The sequence below is a fragment of the Sphaeramia orbicularis genome, chromosome 1, assembly GCF_902148855.1.
Source record: "Sphaeramia orbicularis chromosome 1, fSphaOr1.1, whole genome shotgun sequence".
Classification (NCBI taxonomy): Eukaryota; Metazoa; Chordata; class Actinopteri; order Kurtiformes; family Apogonidae; genus Sphaeramia; species Sphaeramia orbicularis.
Window position 1 is genome coordinate 17944104 of NC_043957.1, and position 15405 is coordinate 17959508.

The window sequence follows — 15405 nt, forward strand, 5'->3', positions numbered from 1 at the left end:
CTCATAAAAACAGAGCTTTTTTTTTTTCCCGGAAAACAGTATCTCGTAAACTCATAAAAACAGAGCTTTTTTTTTTTTTTTTCAGCAAACAGTATCTCGTAAACTCAGAAAAACAGAGCTTTTTTTTTTTTTTTTTCAGGAAACAGTATCTCATAAACTCAGAAAAACAGAGCTTTTTTTTTTTTCAGGAAACAGTATCTCATAAACTCAGAAAAACAGCGCCGATTTTTTTTTTTAACTTATTTTTTCTCGTAATTATGAGATAATTATCTCATTAATTCAGAAAAACAGAGCCGAAATTATTTTTTTTTGTGAATGCAATACGCTTCCGTAAAGAAAGACTTGTCTTGCTTCTTTTCATTATTATTCCCCTTTTTCAGGTATGGTAACGAAATAATATAACCAACCTCAAGTAAAATATTTATAAGTTTAGACAACTGTAAATTAGGTCTTACAAATTTTAAAGCATTGTTTGGTCTATACACTGTTTATTAGTGTGATGAGGTGAGGGGACGGACTCACATGCACAGTGCAGTCAGGTTGACAATCTATTACAAACTCTGGGATGTGATACAAAAAACTCAGAAACCTTCTTCACAAAAAAATCTCATATTCAACTCAGGCTTAGAACACAGAACTCATCAGATAAAACTTACACGTCTTGGTTGAGGCGGACTGAGGGACTTGAAGTCTTCTTCCAAAATAAGAGCATCAATCTGACAAAGACTGGAAAAAACAGAGTTGCTTATATGTGATGCTCATTGGCTGATGAGCTGCAGGTGTGAGCTGCTGTGGACCATGACAGTGGACTCTATGCACAGCTCCTCTACTTCCTGAACGTAAGGCCGCTCCTTTATTTCCTGTCTTTCATTATTGGACACGCTGATGAATCCAGGTGTGTCTGACCACAGTAGTCGCAATAAGAAGCAGCAGACACACCTGGATTAATCAGTGTGTCCAATAATGAAAGACAGGAAATAAAGGAGCGGCCTTAAGTTCAGGAAGTAGTGGAGCTGTGCATAGAGCCCGTTACACTGAATTAGCTTCACTAGCTAAGCTAGCATCATACTGCTAATGTGTTAAGGAGGAGTTGTACAGTCGTATGTGTTGAACCTGATTGTGTGATGTCATACATGGTCATTTATTTGTTTTTTTATACCTATACTACTGAGTCATGTTCATGTTGTACAAAGTAATTTTAACATAATTTCAGTCATAACAAAACGTGGAAAGAACAAAGATGCGCCCTTGCTTCTTTTCATTATTATTCCCATTTCAGGGCTTATACATTTACACGTTAAAATAAAAGCACATACCTAAAGCATTATAACATAATTATAGCATAATGTTCAGTTAGGCGACACGGTGGTGCAGTGGATAGCAGTCGTGCCTCACAGCAAGAAGGTCCTGAGTTCGATTCCAACACCACTCGATGGGGGGGGGTGGGACCTTTCTGTGTGGAGTTTGCATGTTGTCCCCGTGTCAGCGTGGGTTCTCTCCGGGTACTCCGGCTTCCTCCCACCATCCAAAGACATGCACTGATAGGTTAACTGGTTAATCTAAATTGCCCATAGGTGTGAATGTGAGAGTGATTGTTTGTCTCTATATGTTCAGCCCTGTGATGAACTTGTGAAATGTCCAGGGTGTACCCCGCCTTTGCCCGTAAGTAGCTGGGATAGGCTCCAAGCGACCCCCGTGACCCTAGTGAGGATAAAGCGGGTTCAGAAAATGAATGAATGAATGAATGAATGATTGTTCAATTAATTTGACTGTTCATAATATAATGATCGTCATCACGTCCTGAAACTTCAAGTTCTAAGAATAGCAAGTCCTTGCTACAATATAAATGTTCAAAGTTAAACACCTTCAGATGCTTCAAGGTCACACTTTCTCCAGATCATGTACTCGGGTCGGAATGTTATGAAAGACTGTAATAAGGACAGTATGTGTAGTAGTTGGACAGTGGAGATGTAGTATTACATGTGTCCAAGAAAATACATTTGTGTCCCGTGCCAAATGTTTCACTCTTAAGGCATGTTGGCCTAAGATTCTGGCTTAGACCAGCTCTAAATGTAAAGTGTCATGAAGTAACTTTTGTTGTGATGTGGTGCTATATCAATAAAATTTTATTAATTGATTAATTGATCTCTTTGTAAATGGAAGTGAGTAATTAAAGTGTGTAAACACATTCAAATCCTTTTAACATGAGAGGGGTGTATTGTAGTCTGGAGGGGTGTGGTCTGACCTAGGCTACTTACACCCCAGGGGTTAATGTGGCCTGGGGTGGTTTATCCTCAGGGATCTACTCACTGGATGACCACTGAACAGGTACATGCACTGTTTGGCCTACAACTTACACTCATGGTGTCAATTCAGCAAAACAAACATGAATGTCAAATGCAATACAAGCTTTTGTCATACCCATACGCTCACCTAAACTCCCATAAACACAATAACCCCCTGTACCTCTGCATATAACACAAAACATGGAGCTTAGAATGTCAAACTCCCACAATGCAATGTGACAACATACCCACAGCACACCAGTGCATTTGGAGATCACTGCATTCTTTTTAAATGTGCACTTTTCATACTGTTGGACCTATTGCTTGTCTGCAGTTGGCTGATTGGTTGGTTGGTTGGTTGTAAAACATGCAACATTTGTGAACTATGTGCACAAAAATTAGCAGCTGTAAAGAAGAAAAATGCCTGAGTACAAGAAACATTGATTATATACTGTAAATATCACTAAGAACAACAACCAACATCAACACAAACAGCTATATAACCTGGGACACTGAAAGGAGAAAAGAGAAGAAGAATTTTAAATTCATATACACTGTTGGCCATAAAGTTGGAATACTTTTATTTTCAGACATATTCTTGTTTTTATTACTATTTCTAACCATCAGTAGTCACCTTTCACCAGGTACAATGATTCCATACTGAGTCCCAGTCATACTTTCTCTATCAGTGATAAATCACATTGTAGTACGTCATGTCATACATAGATAAAGTTGGATTTCACTTCCTGCTTTTAATGCAAATCATTTCTGCCAGAGGAATGAAAGAAGGATGAATGGATGTTATGATTTTTTTTCCTATTAGATAAGATATGGCTTTATTCATCCCACCGTAGGGAAATTGCAGTATTTACAGCAGCAAAAATACAGAAAGTAATGTGCAGAAGACAGATTATTTACATATTATTTGGACATTATTTACATATTGTTCACTTCGTAGTGTCATATTTTTCGGCTAAATTGTGATATCCATGTAACTTTACTCTCCTAACACTGCTGCTTCATTTTGCATCATTGGCTATGACCTGAAAAAACTATAAATTTGCAATTATGCTATGAGAGTGACACTAATGATATTTACAATATAATTGCCCATGATGCTGATAAACTGATATGATATGAGGGGATTTACAGTGAACTGTTGTATACATATTCTGATTGCTGTGGGATGGAATGATGTGTGGTATGTAATTGAAGATTTCTGCCACTCAGGACACAATTTGGAAGAAAACAGAAGTCACTGAATCAGGGTAAAATCAGGTATATTTTTACATTTGCAAAAATATTGAGACAACTTACCACACTTTCAGAGTTTGTTTGCTGCTGTCTGCCAAATATAGAAGTTTGATAGTTTTAAGCATTTGACAAAAGCACTAGGCAAGTGGTTCTCACCCTTTTTTGAGCAAACGCCCCCTCATCTCATCAGACTCTCCCTCAGGGTGTGGCACTGAGGGCGCCGGTAGGTAAATCTGCCACTGGATATAGATACTTATACATTGTGTAGAATAACAGTGACTAATATGCCCATGTCTCAGCTTTCTCGTGCAAAACGCCCCCCGACATTGTTCAAATGTCCTCTGGGGGACCTGTTGAGAAACCCTACACTAGGCCAATAATATGAAAGGTCAGTTGTTACATAAGTGTTTGGTTTTACTTTTCACATATGCATGCATCATCTATTTTACAGTTATGGTATACTGACCTCCGTAGGTGGTGTGTTAAAATGAGAACCTTAACATCAGTGATGGTGTGAGGCGGCCCCATAAGTGTATCGAATCATTCCGGCCAACTGCTTCACTAATAGACTAATTAGACAAAGCCCCATTGCATTGCTCATTTGGGAGAACTGACATCCGCTGGTATGTTACATGTGGGCTGGTGGATCTCTTGATATAATTATTCCAGTATTCAGTCAGAATCTCCATTTGAGGTAGTGTAAAGCCAGATTAAATAAATCTATCCTGATCATGGTATATCAGTGAAGTAGTATTGGTCGTATATCAAAGTATCAGTACAGGATGTCCCTAAAGTTTGGCCAAACAGGCAAAAATTGATATTTTCAAGAAATAAAATTTTCAACATTTTATTCAACTGAATAAACAACATCTTAAATATGATTTCCATCATTTGTGATGTAAAAGTAGATGTGCTTTGCAAGATTCATGTGAACTTGATGCAGTAACTTCACATTGTTGTCCATTTTAGCACATTTGAAGTTTATGTGTTCAATCAAGTGTGTTCCATCTACATTTTTCATTGAGTACACTTTCTCCTTTAGAATACCCCAGAAAAAAAAGTTAGGGGGGCTGAAGTCTAGTGAACGAGGAGACCACTTCATATGACCACACCTTCCAGTCTAGCTTGGGAAATTGTCATTCAGCCAATCTCTTACCACTATGGCAAAATGGGTAGGGGTACCATCCTGCTGGAACCACTCAGGATGTCCCTCACCTTGTTTTTCAAGTTGGAGCATTAACTGGTCTCTCAACATGGTGAGATAAATCTCACCAGTAACATGTTCATGTTCAAGAAAAATGGCCCCAACGCATGAGCTTTCCCAAACCACACCATAGTTTTATGTCCAGACTTCAGAGACCCCCTGTAGATCAGTTGTTTTATATCAATAAAGTATTGCATATATATGATGAATGGCTTTGTTTGTGGATAAACAGTTTCAGGAAGTGCTTGTGTGACTGGGATATAATTGAGGTTGGGCAAATTGGGTGGCGGATGGGGGGTACTTCATTGATTTTTACTCTGGAATAAAAATGTATTGACAGTGTTGGGGCTCAGGTGATTCCTTCTTTTTGATATATTTTCCCAGCCCTAGAAAACACTCGCTCACAGGGGACTGAAGAAGTATTTCTTGGGTTTTTTTAAGGAAATGGAATCACATAACGAGACAGTCACATGATTTCAGAAAACAGGGCTTTGTTTGTGTTTTGTGATGTGATACTCGGAAAAAAGATACAGGTCTCAAAACAGGTTTCATTTGGACACACCCCTTTGCTTGACACAAACTTCGGGGCTTGAGTTTCAGACATAATGTCACTACATAACATTTCTGCAATTTCCTTGTCAGGTATCGCTCCTTCATGCACTGGGGATGTCTAGTGCTGAATGGAGCTGCTTAGTGCCTCCACAGTGTGATGCAGGGGGTGGGAGGGGTTGGCCATGATGGATGTCAGCTTGGCCGACATTCTTCTGTCCACTCAGTGGAGTAAGGCAGAAAAATAATACAACGTTAAGGTGATGGTGAGATGTGTTCTTGCTTGTTACTCATTGTAAAAGCAGACATTTACTATGTTAAATGTACACAAACATTCCACCATGACTCCAAATACAACATTAATCTGAGTTTTACAGGTGTCACGTGAACAGCATATGCCAAATGGAAATTTCAGTTCAGACATGTGACATATGTTGATATTATTCAGGTTTAAGGAGTATATTTTAGATATGTTTACAGCATATTTACAATATGCCCCTGAATTAGACTTATTTGTAGCTGCTCGTCAGTTATACAATTTCAGTTAATATAATTTGAGTCGAATATAAAAATTAATTCGGTATGATAAAGACAATTTTTTGTGCATAAACACAAATAGCAACACGAAACCTGGAACATTAGTCTAATAAGACCTGTCTGATGTTATAGTGCAGGGGTGTCAAACTCATTTTAGTTCAGGGGGCACATTCAGCCCAATTTGATCTCAAGTGGGCTGAACCAGTAAGATGATAACACTGAAAAAAGTAAAATTATATTATGATCAGGACAGGTTTACATCTACAAAGTTTCCTTAAAAATCTGAATAACATGAACAACTTGAATTGTTTTAAGAAAAACAAGTGTAATTTTAGCAATATTCTGCCTCCGTCTATCAGTTTATCATTTACACATGTGCATTACAATCGCACAAAACATTTAGTAACAAGCAGAATATTGGTAAAATTGCATTTACCGTTCTTAAGACATTTCCATTTGTTCATATTTGTTGAGGTTATTCTCATTTTTTGTAGAAGTATAGTTTGGTAATGTAAACATTTTCATGTAATTTTACTTTTTTACACCAAAAAAACAAAGAAAAAAATTGGGGTTGTCATTATTTATAGGTTATTGTAATATTTTACTAGTCTGACCCACTTAAAATCTAATTGGACTGTATGTGTCTGTATGTGGAACCTGAATTAAAACGATTTTGACACCAATGATATCGGTTTGGCCGGATTGGACCCTTTGGTGGGCCAGATTTGGTCCCTGGGCCACATGTTTGACACCTGTGTTATAGTGGAACCAATGTTTTTGTGTCGTTGTGGGGTCAGGAAGCTTTTATGCTGCACTTGCTATGCATCCCTAAAGCAGACACGTGGTGAAGAGCACCTGTAAAGTTTTCCTTGTTTCTTTTGTGGAAAGCAGATTTTGCTGGACATTTGGATTGTAAAGACTTGTCGCCAAAGTTTCCTTCTTATTCCCCTTGAGTTAAAGCGGCCAAGGAGGCACGTTTCGTTTACAGTTTAATTATGCAAATTAGCATTCATGCATTGTGAAGGTTAAAGTAAACTTTATGTAAACGTTCAGCATAATCTGTTAATAGATAAATGGATGTAAGGGAAAATGTATATTGATTTGCTTTATTTATTATCCTCTATGAGAATGGTTGTGTAGCTTTATGGTCATTTTATGTGATTTGTTTCTTTTTGTTTATCTAGTTCTCATGGCATGGCATGTTAAAGACATATGGAATAAATGCCTGTTCATATCAAGAATGCTTTGAGCTTGTGATTTCCACAGAAGGGGAGTCATATTATTGTTATAGTTTGAGACACTTGTGCTCTTGTTTGCAGGCAGCAGGGGTGGAGAAAAAGATCCTCTCTGGTTGACACGAACTAGTGATGTGACGTTCACAAACAAATCGAGTCTTTTGAATGGCTCTTTGAAATGAACGATGGGAACCAAGTCTTTGTAAAGAGCTGTTCATTTTTTTTTTGTTTAAGTAGGGAGTGTCCGATTGCCTGTCAGTTTAGCGTGACTGGGGAGGCACTGGCTTTATATACAGAGTAGAAGTGAGAGAACTCCTGATGTGGTATCATTTCAATTTACATTAGAGATATCAGGTATTTTGCAATGTTACTTGAAGTATTTTATTTGCACTACAGTTTTTTAGGTATTTAAGTACTGTAATTGCAGTGATTAATCACTGTTGTGTTTTGTGCAATTTTTTTCTGTTTGTTTACGCACATTTATTGTTCTTGTTTTGAGGAGACTAAAATGTTATTTCATGAGAAAATGCTTTATTTTCTTCTTCATTTTTAGGCTACAGACTAGTCCACATAATGTACCGTGATGTTTTTTGTCAAATTCCAGCATTTGCCTAATGTCACCTCTCATGTCATGGATTTAGCCCACACATTTTAACTAACTATTCTTTTTTACAGTAAGATAATATTTACTGCCGCGCCAATTAAACACCTTTAAAATGTAATGTCAATCATCACATGTAGTCTATCTAGTCATTAAAACATTGGTGTTTCAAAATAATGCAAAAAACATAAAAGAGCCAGTCTTTTGAATGGCTCTTTTTAGTGAACGGCTCCCTTCAAAGAGCCAAAAGTCCCATCACTAACACGAACACTCAACAGAAAAGTCCACATTTCTGGTCAGAAGGGGACATACACCTGATATGAAACCATAAGAAGGATGACGTCAGCAGAGTAAATATAGCAGTGGTTCTCAACCTTTTTTGGCTCATGGCCCCATTTTAGTATCACAAATTTCTGGAGATAGATAGATAGATAGATAGATAGATAGATAGATAGATAGATAGATAGATAGATAGATAGATAGATAGATAGATAGATAGATAGATAGATAGATAGATAGATAGATAGATAGATAGATAGATAGATAGATAGATAGATAGATAGATAGATAGATAGATAGATAGACTTTATTGTCTGTCACAAGTGACAGAAATTCGTCTTTGACAGGCTTGTATACAGCAGCACACTAAAAACACAAACATTTAAATTAAACACATTAAAACAGCATCCGGGTGCTATCATGCTGAAAAGGACAAGGGGTGCAGTTAAAAAATAGCAAAGTGTTCATTTTAGATTTTCCAATATTTACAAAGCTGACAATTAATACTGAACAAACAATAACTCAAACTATGAATTATGAAAGAGCTGCAGCATCTGAAACTGACCACAATGAACATTTGACAGATAAACAGAACCACAGTGCTGCAGTTTCAGCTTCAGTTTGTCATGTCTTTTGTGGATTGGGATTGTCTCTCTCAACTCACCATATATTTTTTATTAGCAAGTCTTTTTTTTTTTTTTTTTTTTTTGATCAATTACTAGAAATTTCAGGTGACCCCATTTCAATTCCAGATAAAGTCATATCAAATAAGCCTGCATATTTTGCCAATGTAAATATCTTAATTGGTTAAGTAAGTCAAAATGTCTGTAGATATTATTTTTTATTGTGATCCAGGTGCAGGCGAGTCTAGGGAAACTGGAGGAAGTGTGAAAGGGAGAGCAGAGTCTACTGATGACAGAGGAGCAGCTCAGCAGCACAACCCTGAACCACTAGGCACAAATGAGACAAATGAAGAGGAGTCTGTTGTTAACTTTGATTACTTTGCTCGCCCTCAGTCATAGAATATACAGACATTTTTTTTCTTATCATCCTCGTCAAACTCCTAATATCACTATACCAAAAGTTTTTTAATAGAAAAGATGGAACAAACCGCAAGTGGCTGACTTACTGTGAAAAAAATCTGTCTCTCTACTGCTCTGTTTGTCTCAGGCTTTGCAGAACAGTGTGTAGACCTAACATGTAAGGTTATAATTACATGATTCTAATAATAATTGGTCGTGATCTAAAGTGGGCCGGTCTGATGTATGAAACTCCAGGGCTGAAAATGAGTCTCAGTCCGGCCCTGCCCGAGGGGATATTTATTTTGGGCATAGTACTACAGAACAACATGTGCAGACAATATATATATATATATATATATATATATATATATATATATATATATATATATATATATATATATATATATATATATATACATACATATATATATATATATATATATATATATATATATATATATATATATATATATACACAAACAGATGATGACTTTCAATGAGTGCAAATGTATCATAATATTACCCTATCTCCTTGTTTGTATTTACAGATCAGTTCTGACCAGTCTAATGTGGCGATGACTGGAGCACAGTCCAGTGGACAATGTAGGGTCTATGTATGAATGTCAATCAGAGGCCAATACAATAGGCCTATACAATAACGACAGCTTGATCGTCTATGAATTTGTCTTGTTCTCACATGGTGGGCCAGGTTTCTTTAGATCTGTCCAGAACTTCACCAACTCTTGTAAAGAATTAAGAACGGAGGTGATGATTTTGGAGAAAGCGCAGCGGTTGTATGCTCCGTGGTGGCCATTAAACAAGGATGGTCCTGGAGGTGATGAAGGACTCAGCCCCAGCTTTTTCATGCACATTCCAATATAAGCATCCTCTATGTTGACAGGCTTGACTGTTTTTGAGATTTCCACAAATTTCCCTGGAAGATCATTGGAGAAGGCATATCCTGGCCCTTCAGCGTACAGTGGGTACGTAGGATGCGGGTAAACCTCCTTTGAGACGTACCACTTTGAGGATTTTTTGCGGACAACTATTCCATCTTTCACCAGCACTCCTGTCAGGTAGTTTACCTTGGGGAGTTCTGGTTTTTTCAGCATGTTGACTAAATTATCAACGTTCAAGAACATGTCTGTGTCGATCTTCATGGCATAAGCTGCATTACTGCAGTGAGTGGCCAGCCAGTCCATCATCACCATGGTTTTGATGGTCAGATTGAAATATGAGTCAATGAAGTCACTCAGGATCAGGTCTTGGTGTTGTAGGTTCTCATGTTGGATCTTCTCCTGCTGCTTCTCAACATCAGCTTGTCCAGAGAGGCCCAGTATAAACAGAGTAAGAACCACTTCACCCTGGAACTCGCCGCTTTTTCCCCAGGTCTGCCTGATCGCATTGCGAGCTTCTACATTATTCGGCGCTACTGGAACCATCAGGACCAGGAAAGGGGGTCTGAGCTTACATGCATCAGCTTGATCCAAAATAAAGTGGTAGTTTTTTGGGAAAGCCACATGGTACTGAGGACCTGGAGGTGTTGTAGGGGGTGGGTTAGTGGTTGAATTTGTGTCATTAGGTGTGACTGTCGGTTTTGGATGGACTCGATAAGTGGGAGGGGGACTTGTTTCATTGGTCCTGAAATACTCCTCATACTGCAAATCAAGTTGAACACTTTCCCATGATGAAAATGAGTCACTGTAAACGGTGTAACACATGATGCAGAGCACAAATAACAGCAGGATCATAAACAGGAGGCAAAAGGTGTCCTTCTTCTGAAAGGACACGCTCTCAATTTTCTGCCTAGATATAAAAGAAAGACAAAATTAGAATGAGAATATCCTGCACACCTCAGAACAAAAACGTTCAACATTTTTAACATGTAAAATTAACAACATCTTATCTGTACAGTGACTCGGAGAGTCAAGAAAGGCACCCAAAATAAAATGTATTATTATTATTATTATTATTGTTACATTGAAACTTAACCCTCCACAAAATTTCATTCAAGCATAAATGGCAAATATGAGTATTGGACTCATTTACAAGGGAAGGTCCACTAGTTTCAGTACTTAATGTTTGGCTAAAACACAGCCGGAACCACAACCATCAAACATGAATTAGATGTGGCCTTAACCCTTAACTGGGTCAGTGGTGATCTGCAATGTTAAAGAAGTTAATGTCAGTATTTCTTTCAACTATAAACAAATACCTACATGTATAATTGTAATGTTTAGAATAAAGACCTCAAAATCCATGTCTGTAAGCTCAGGTACACCCTAAGGGTGTGTCCTGGGCCCACAGCTGTTCGGCATATTCACACACAACTGTGTGCCAGATACAGCACCAACCACACTGTTAAATTTACAAAGTTGGTTTCATTACTGACAATGATGAACCTGCTTGCGGAATGGAGATGGACAAAACAAAAGAAATGGTGATTACAGGAAGTGTGGCAAAGATCACCACACACACCAGTGCTGAGTTCCTGGGTGTACACCTATCTGATGATGTGTCCTTTTACACCAACACCACAACAGTCATCAATGAAGCACAAAAGAGTCTCCACCTCCTCCAGAAACTCAGAAACGTAGGACTCCCCACACCTCACCACATCACATTTTACAGGGCACCATCTATAACATCCTGATGCACCTTGTATTCTACTGATGTGCCTCTTGGTCAGGTCCCCCTCGAAAAAGAGATTTCATCTCAAGGGACTTCCTGGTTAAATAAGGGTTAAATAAAAAAAATAAGGTCCCACAAGCAACAACCACTCAACAGGACTGTAAAGACTGCTATTGGTGCCTCACTACTGTTCCTTGAAGCAGTGTATGACTTTCATCAGTAGTTTTTTATCAGATTTGTAAAACCTCAGTGATAGCCTGATTATCACTAATCCATCAGTCTTTCCGTGCTAAACCTAAGTCACCTCCTTCACGATGAACAACTTCGAAGATGACTCCATCACAAGCAGTCATCTGTTATGCTCTCTCTCCCTTCCATCACTCAACACCGTGAGCCTTCATTCAGCACATGTCAATACTCTCATCTTTCTACATGAAAACGTGGAGCACAAGGTAGTAATGCACTGATCAGTGGACCCAGGTCGGGTTGGCACGGGTCAGTGGCGTTTCTAGGCTGTTTTTGGGGGTGCTGAAGCACCCCTAAATTGAATTCCAGCACCTCTAAAATGTAAGATTTTTTTGATTTTTTTTTTTTACTTTTTAATCATGTACACTACATAGTTGAAATGTAATAATTTAACAACCCCCCCCCCAAAATTTTCTCATATTTATGTCATTTTTCATCTAGTTGAAATACAATATATTTGTGTCCGTTGTCAGTGCAAAGAGGGAGAGACGAAAGAAAGGAAGGAAAGGAAAGAGTGAAAGATCAGGAAGAACCAGGTAAGAATACGGGCAGAGAATAGAGGCAAACCAGGAACTGTTCAACTGATAAAGAAAAACATTCCAGAATTCTGCAGTCACCCCTGGCTTCTAGACAGGGTTTAATGTAGAGAGAGCACATAAGTGCCATTAACTGGAACTATATAGTGAATGGAACATTTTTGTTTTTCAGTTTAACAGTTCCTGTTTTGCCACTCTGCTCTGCCCATTTTCTTACCTGTTTCTCCTGATCTTTCACTCTTTCCTCTCCTTCCTTTCTTTCATCTCTCCCTCTTTGCACTGACAACAGACACGAATATATTGTATTCAACTAGATGAAAAATGACATAAATAAGAGAAAATACTCATAAGAATACTAATAAATAAAGCTGTCTCTCTCTTTGTACTTTAACCAAAAGGCAAATAAACAAGCAATGCATTTTCTTTCTAATAAAAGACATAAACTGGTGCATTTATCCAACTTATAATATATCATAATAACTAATGATGTATTTGTTTGCTGTGGAAAATGAAGTCACACCATTTGTTCTTACACTCGTACCTGAACCTGGCTCTTTTTTTTTTTTTTTAATCTTGTATCCATGATGAGGCTGGATGTCTGTCTGCCTGTCTGTCTGTCTGTCTTGCATTAATATTAACACATACATAGATGACACAACAGCAGCTTCTCTCAGTACAGTTCAAATAGAGGACAGAGGTTGACTGAACCACCTGGAACATTCTCTAGTTAGAAAAAACATCAGCTAACTCCTACCTAACAACATAAACAGTGATCTACATTTCAATACAGCAAAAATAGGGATGAGTGATGATAATAATGTGTTGGTATTGAGTGGGAGAAGTAAAGGAATGTCACATGTCCTGGTTTAAGCCAGGTACTGGATCTGACCGACTCTGAAAGGCTGCACATTGGTCTGAGCCTCCAAGTCATGGAAAAGTGGGAGGGGCGGAATGGATCAAACCATTTTCAAGATAAGGTGTGTGTGTATGTGTGTGTGTGTGTGTGTGTGTGTGTGTGTGTGTGTGTGTGTGTGTGCGTGCGTGCGTGCGTGTGTGTGTGTGTGTGGGGGGGGGTTTTGTTGTTAAATTATTACATTTCAACTATGTACTGTACATGATAAAAAAATTAAAAAAATCTGTTACATTTTAGGGGTACTGGGATTCAATTTAGCACCCCCAAAAACAGGCTAGAAATGCCCCTGGTAGAAGCACACGTACACTTACCGTATATACCAGTGGACTCTAAACAGGACACAAGTTTATTTTTATGTAAGTGTTTGTATTACATAATAAAGACAAGAAGGAAAGAGGCAGAAACAAATATTGAAAAAGTCCATTTCAGTTCATGTGTTTTACATGTTGTGCATTTCAAATAAAAGTCCAAAGTCCATTTTCGGTATTTTTTGTTCTCACTATAGGGGCTGTTTTACTCCAGAAACATACATATACTGTTTATGTGTATGAGTGTGTATATAGTTAGGACATATTTATTTTATGATTCTAATCCATTCCTCTTTTAGTGTGACTCCGCATTTAACCTCCTCAGACCCAGCTATGGGTTTTCTGTCCACATTTGTGGATAAGAGTTTCACAACTTTATACAAAAAAAAAAGAAACGAAAATTGTCCACCACAAAGGACATTCCATAAAAAATGTAAAAACTGCATCTGAAAAAACTGTTGCATCATGATGTTTCCAATATAGGCACTTACTTAATAAAAAACAAAAAAAGCTTGTACTTTGCTGACATTTCCTGGGTCTTAGGAGGTTAAATAACTTTTATCAGATGTGATGGTTTTGTCAGTTTCCCCAACCCAAAACGTGTTATGCTTTTCTTTCACAAATGTGAGAATAATGGTCCGAAATTATGTTAGAATGTGCAAAACAGTGAAATTTCTCTTGCCTGGTTGGCCAGAACGGTGGGTGCTCAGCACCCCTAAACCTCTGATCCTAGAATCCAAAAATCTAAAAAAAAAAAAAGTCACTTTATTTTCGGGGTGGGTCAAATAATTCCACAAAAGCGGGTTGAAAAAAAAAAAAAAAGACCCACGCGTTACTAGCACAAGGCCAAGACTGAAGGAAGAAGACGACTCAGAGTAGGATTAATAAACTGATTGTGATCCAGAAAAATTATTGTCTAAGTAATGTTCTGGGAAACATGTAAGTGTGACCAATATTGAATAATAATTTGATGAACATGGAAACACCATCATCTTCTACAACACTGATTCACCAGTAAAACCCATGGAGTTGGATCAATGACAGTGGATGGAGACACTTGTTTTAATGCTCAATTAATGACATATGTTGTTGAAAGTTAATTGTTTCTTCATTTTTTTCTGTTCTCATATAATAACCTCTGATATTTTATGAACATCTACATGATCAGTAAATTAAATATAAGAAAAGTACGTGGTTTTCACTTAAAAATGCAAAAAATGGAGGATGCTATTTTAATGAATGGGGTTAAGTCACATGCGAAAGGTTAAAAATCCTTTGGAAGTAGCTACACTAGAAAATTTGTACTTTTAACACAATCTGCCTACCTACATTTCATGTATTTCTTGCATTGTTTGTTGTATTTCTTCCACTAATTTACAGATTTTTATGGTAACAGTATTGCGATGTGCCTATTAAAAATCCACTTAAATTGTAAATTAATTGTTTCCTACCTTTTCAGCATACTTTCACCTGTGAAACTCTCATGTTCCCTCATGACTGCTGTAACTCCCAATTTTTTTATTGCGTCAGTTTGTTCTCAAACCTGGACAATGATGATCCATTATTTCTATCATAACCTCACCTCGTCTGAGCACATTTAAGAGTGAGTGACAAAGGACAACTAGAAAGGGAGGAGAAGGAGGGCGGGACTGACTGGAACACAGTCAGAGGTGGGGAAGAACTTTTCTTACACACAGATATCTGTACTGTCCACTTCATAAACTTTCCCGACAGGTTTGTACTTTCTTTCAGTGCATTTGCTTTCCCAACAATTAGACAATAAGGACCGGATCTACTGGAGGTTT

At 37.7% G+C, this 15405-nt stretch overlaps 1 protein-coding gene across 1 annotated transcript; it reads right to left on the bottom strand.

The window, feature by feature from the left end:
* Positions 1 to 9446: 9446 nt before the first annotated feature.
* On the bottom strand, positions 9447 to 15181 carry LOC115426412 (beta-1,3-galactosyltransferase 1-like). Its single transcript, XM_030144567.1, has 2 exons — positions 15052 to 15181; positions 9447 to 10772 (listed from the first exon to the last, which is right to left on the bottom strand). The coding sequence occupies exons 1-2, from the start codon at positions 15093 to 15095 to the stop codon at positions 9641 to 9643; spliced, it is 1176 nt and encodes a 391-aa protein (XP_030000427.1). The 5' UTR covers positions 15096 to 15181; the 3' UTR covers positions 9447 to 9640.
* Positions 15182 to 15405: the final 224 nt, after the last annotated feature.

Bases quoted from the DNA above. Each gene is read 5' to 3' on its own strand.
- LOC115426412 (XM_030144567.1), bottom strand. From the start codon at position 15,095: ATGAGGGAACATGAGAGTTTCACAGGTGAAAGTATGCTGAAAAG. The intron at 10,773-15,051 runs GTAGGAAACAAT...TTTTATATCTAG, and splicing joins GGTGAAAGTATGCTGAAAAG to GCAGAAAATTGAGAGCGTGT.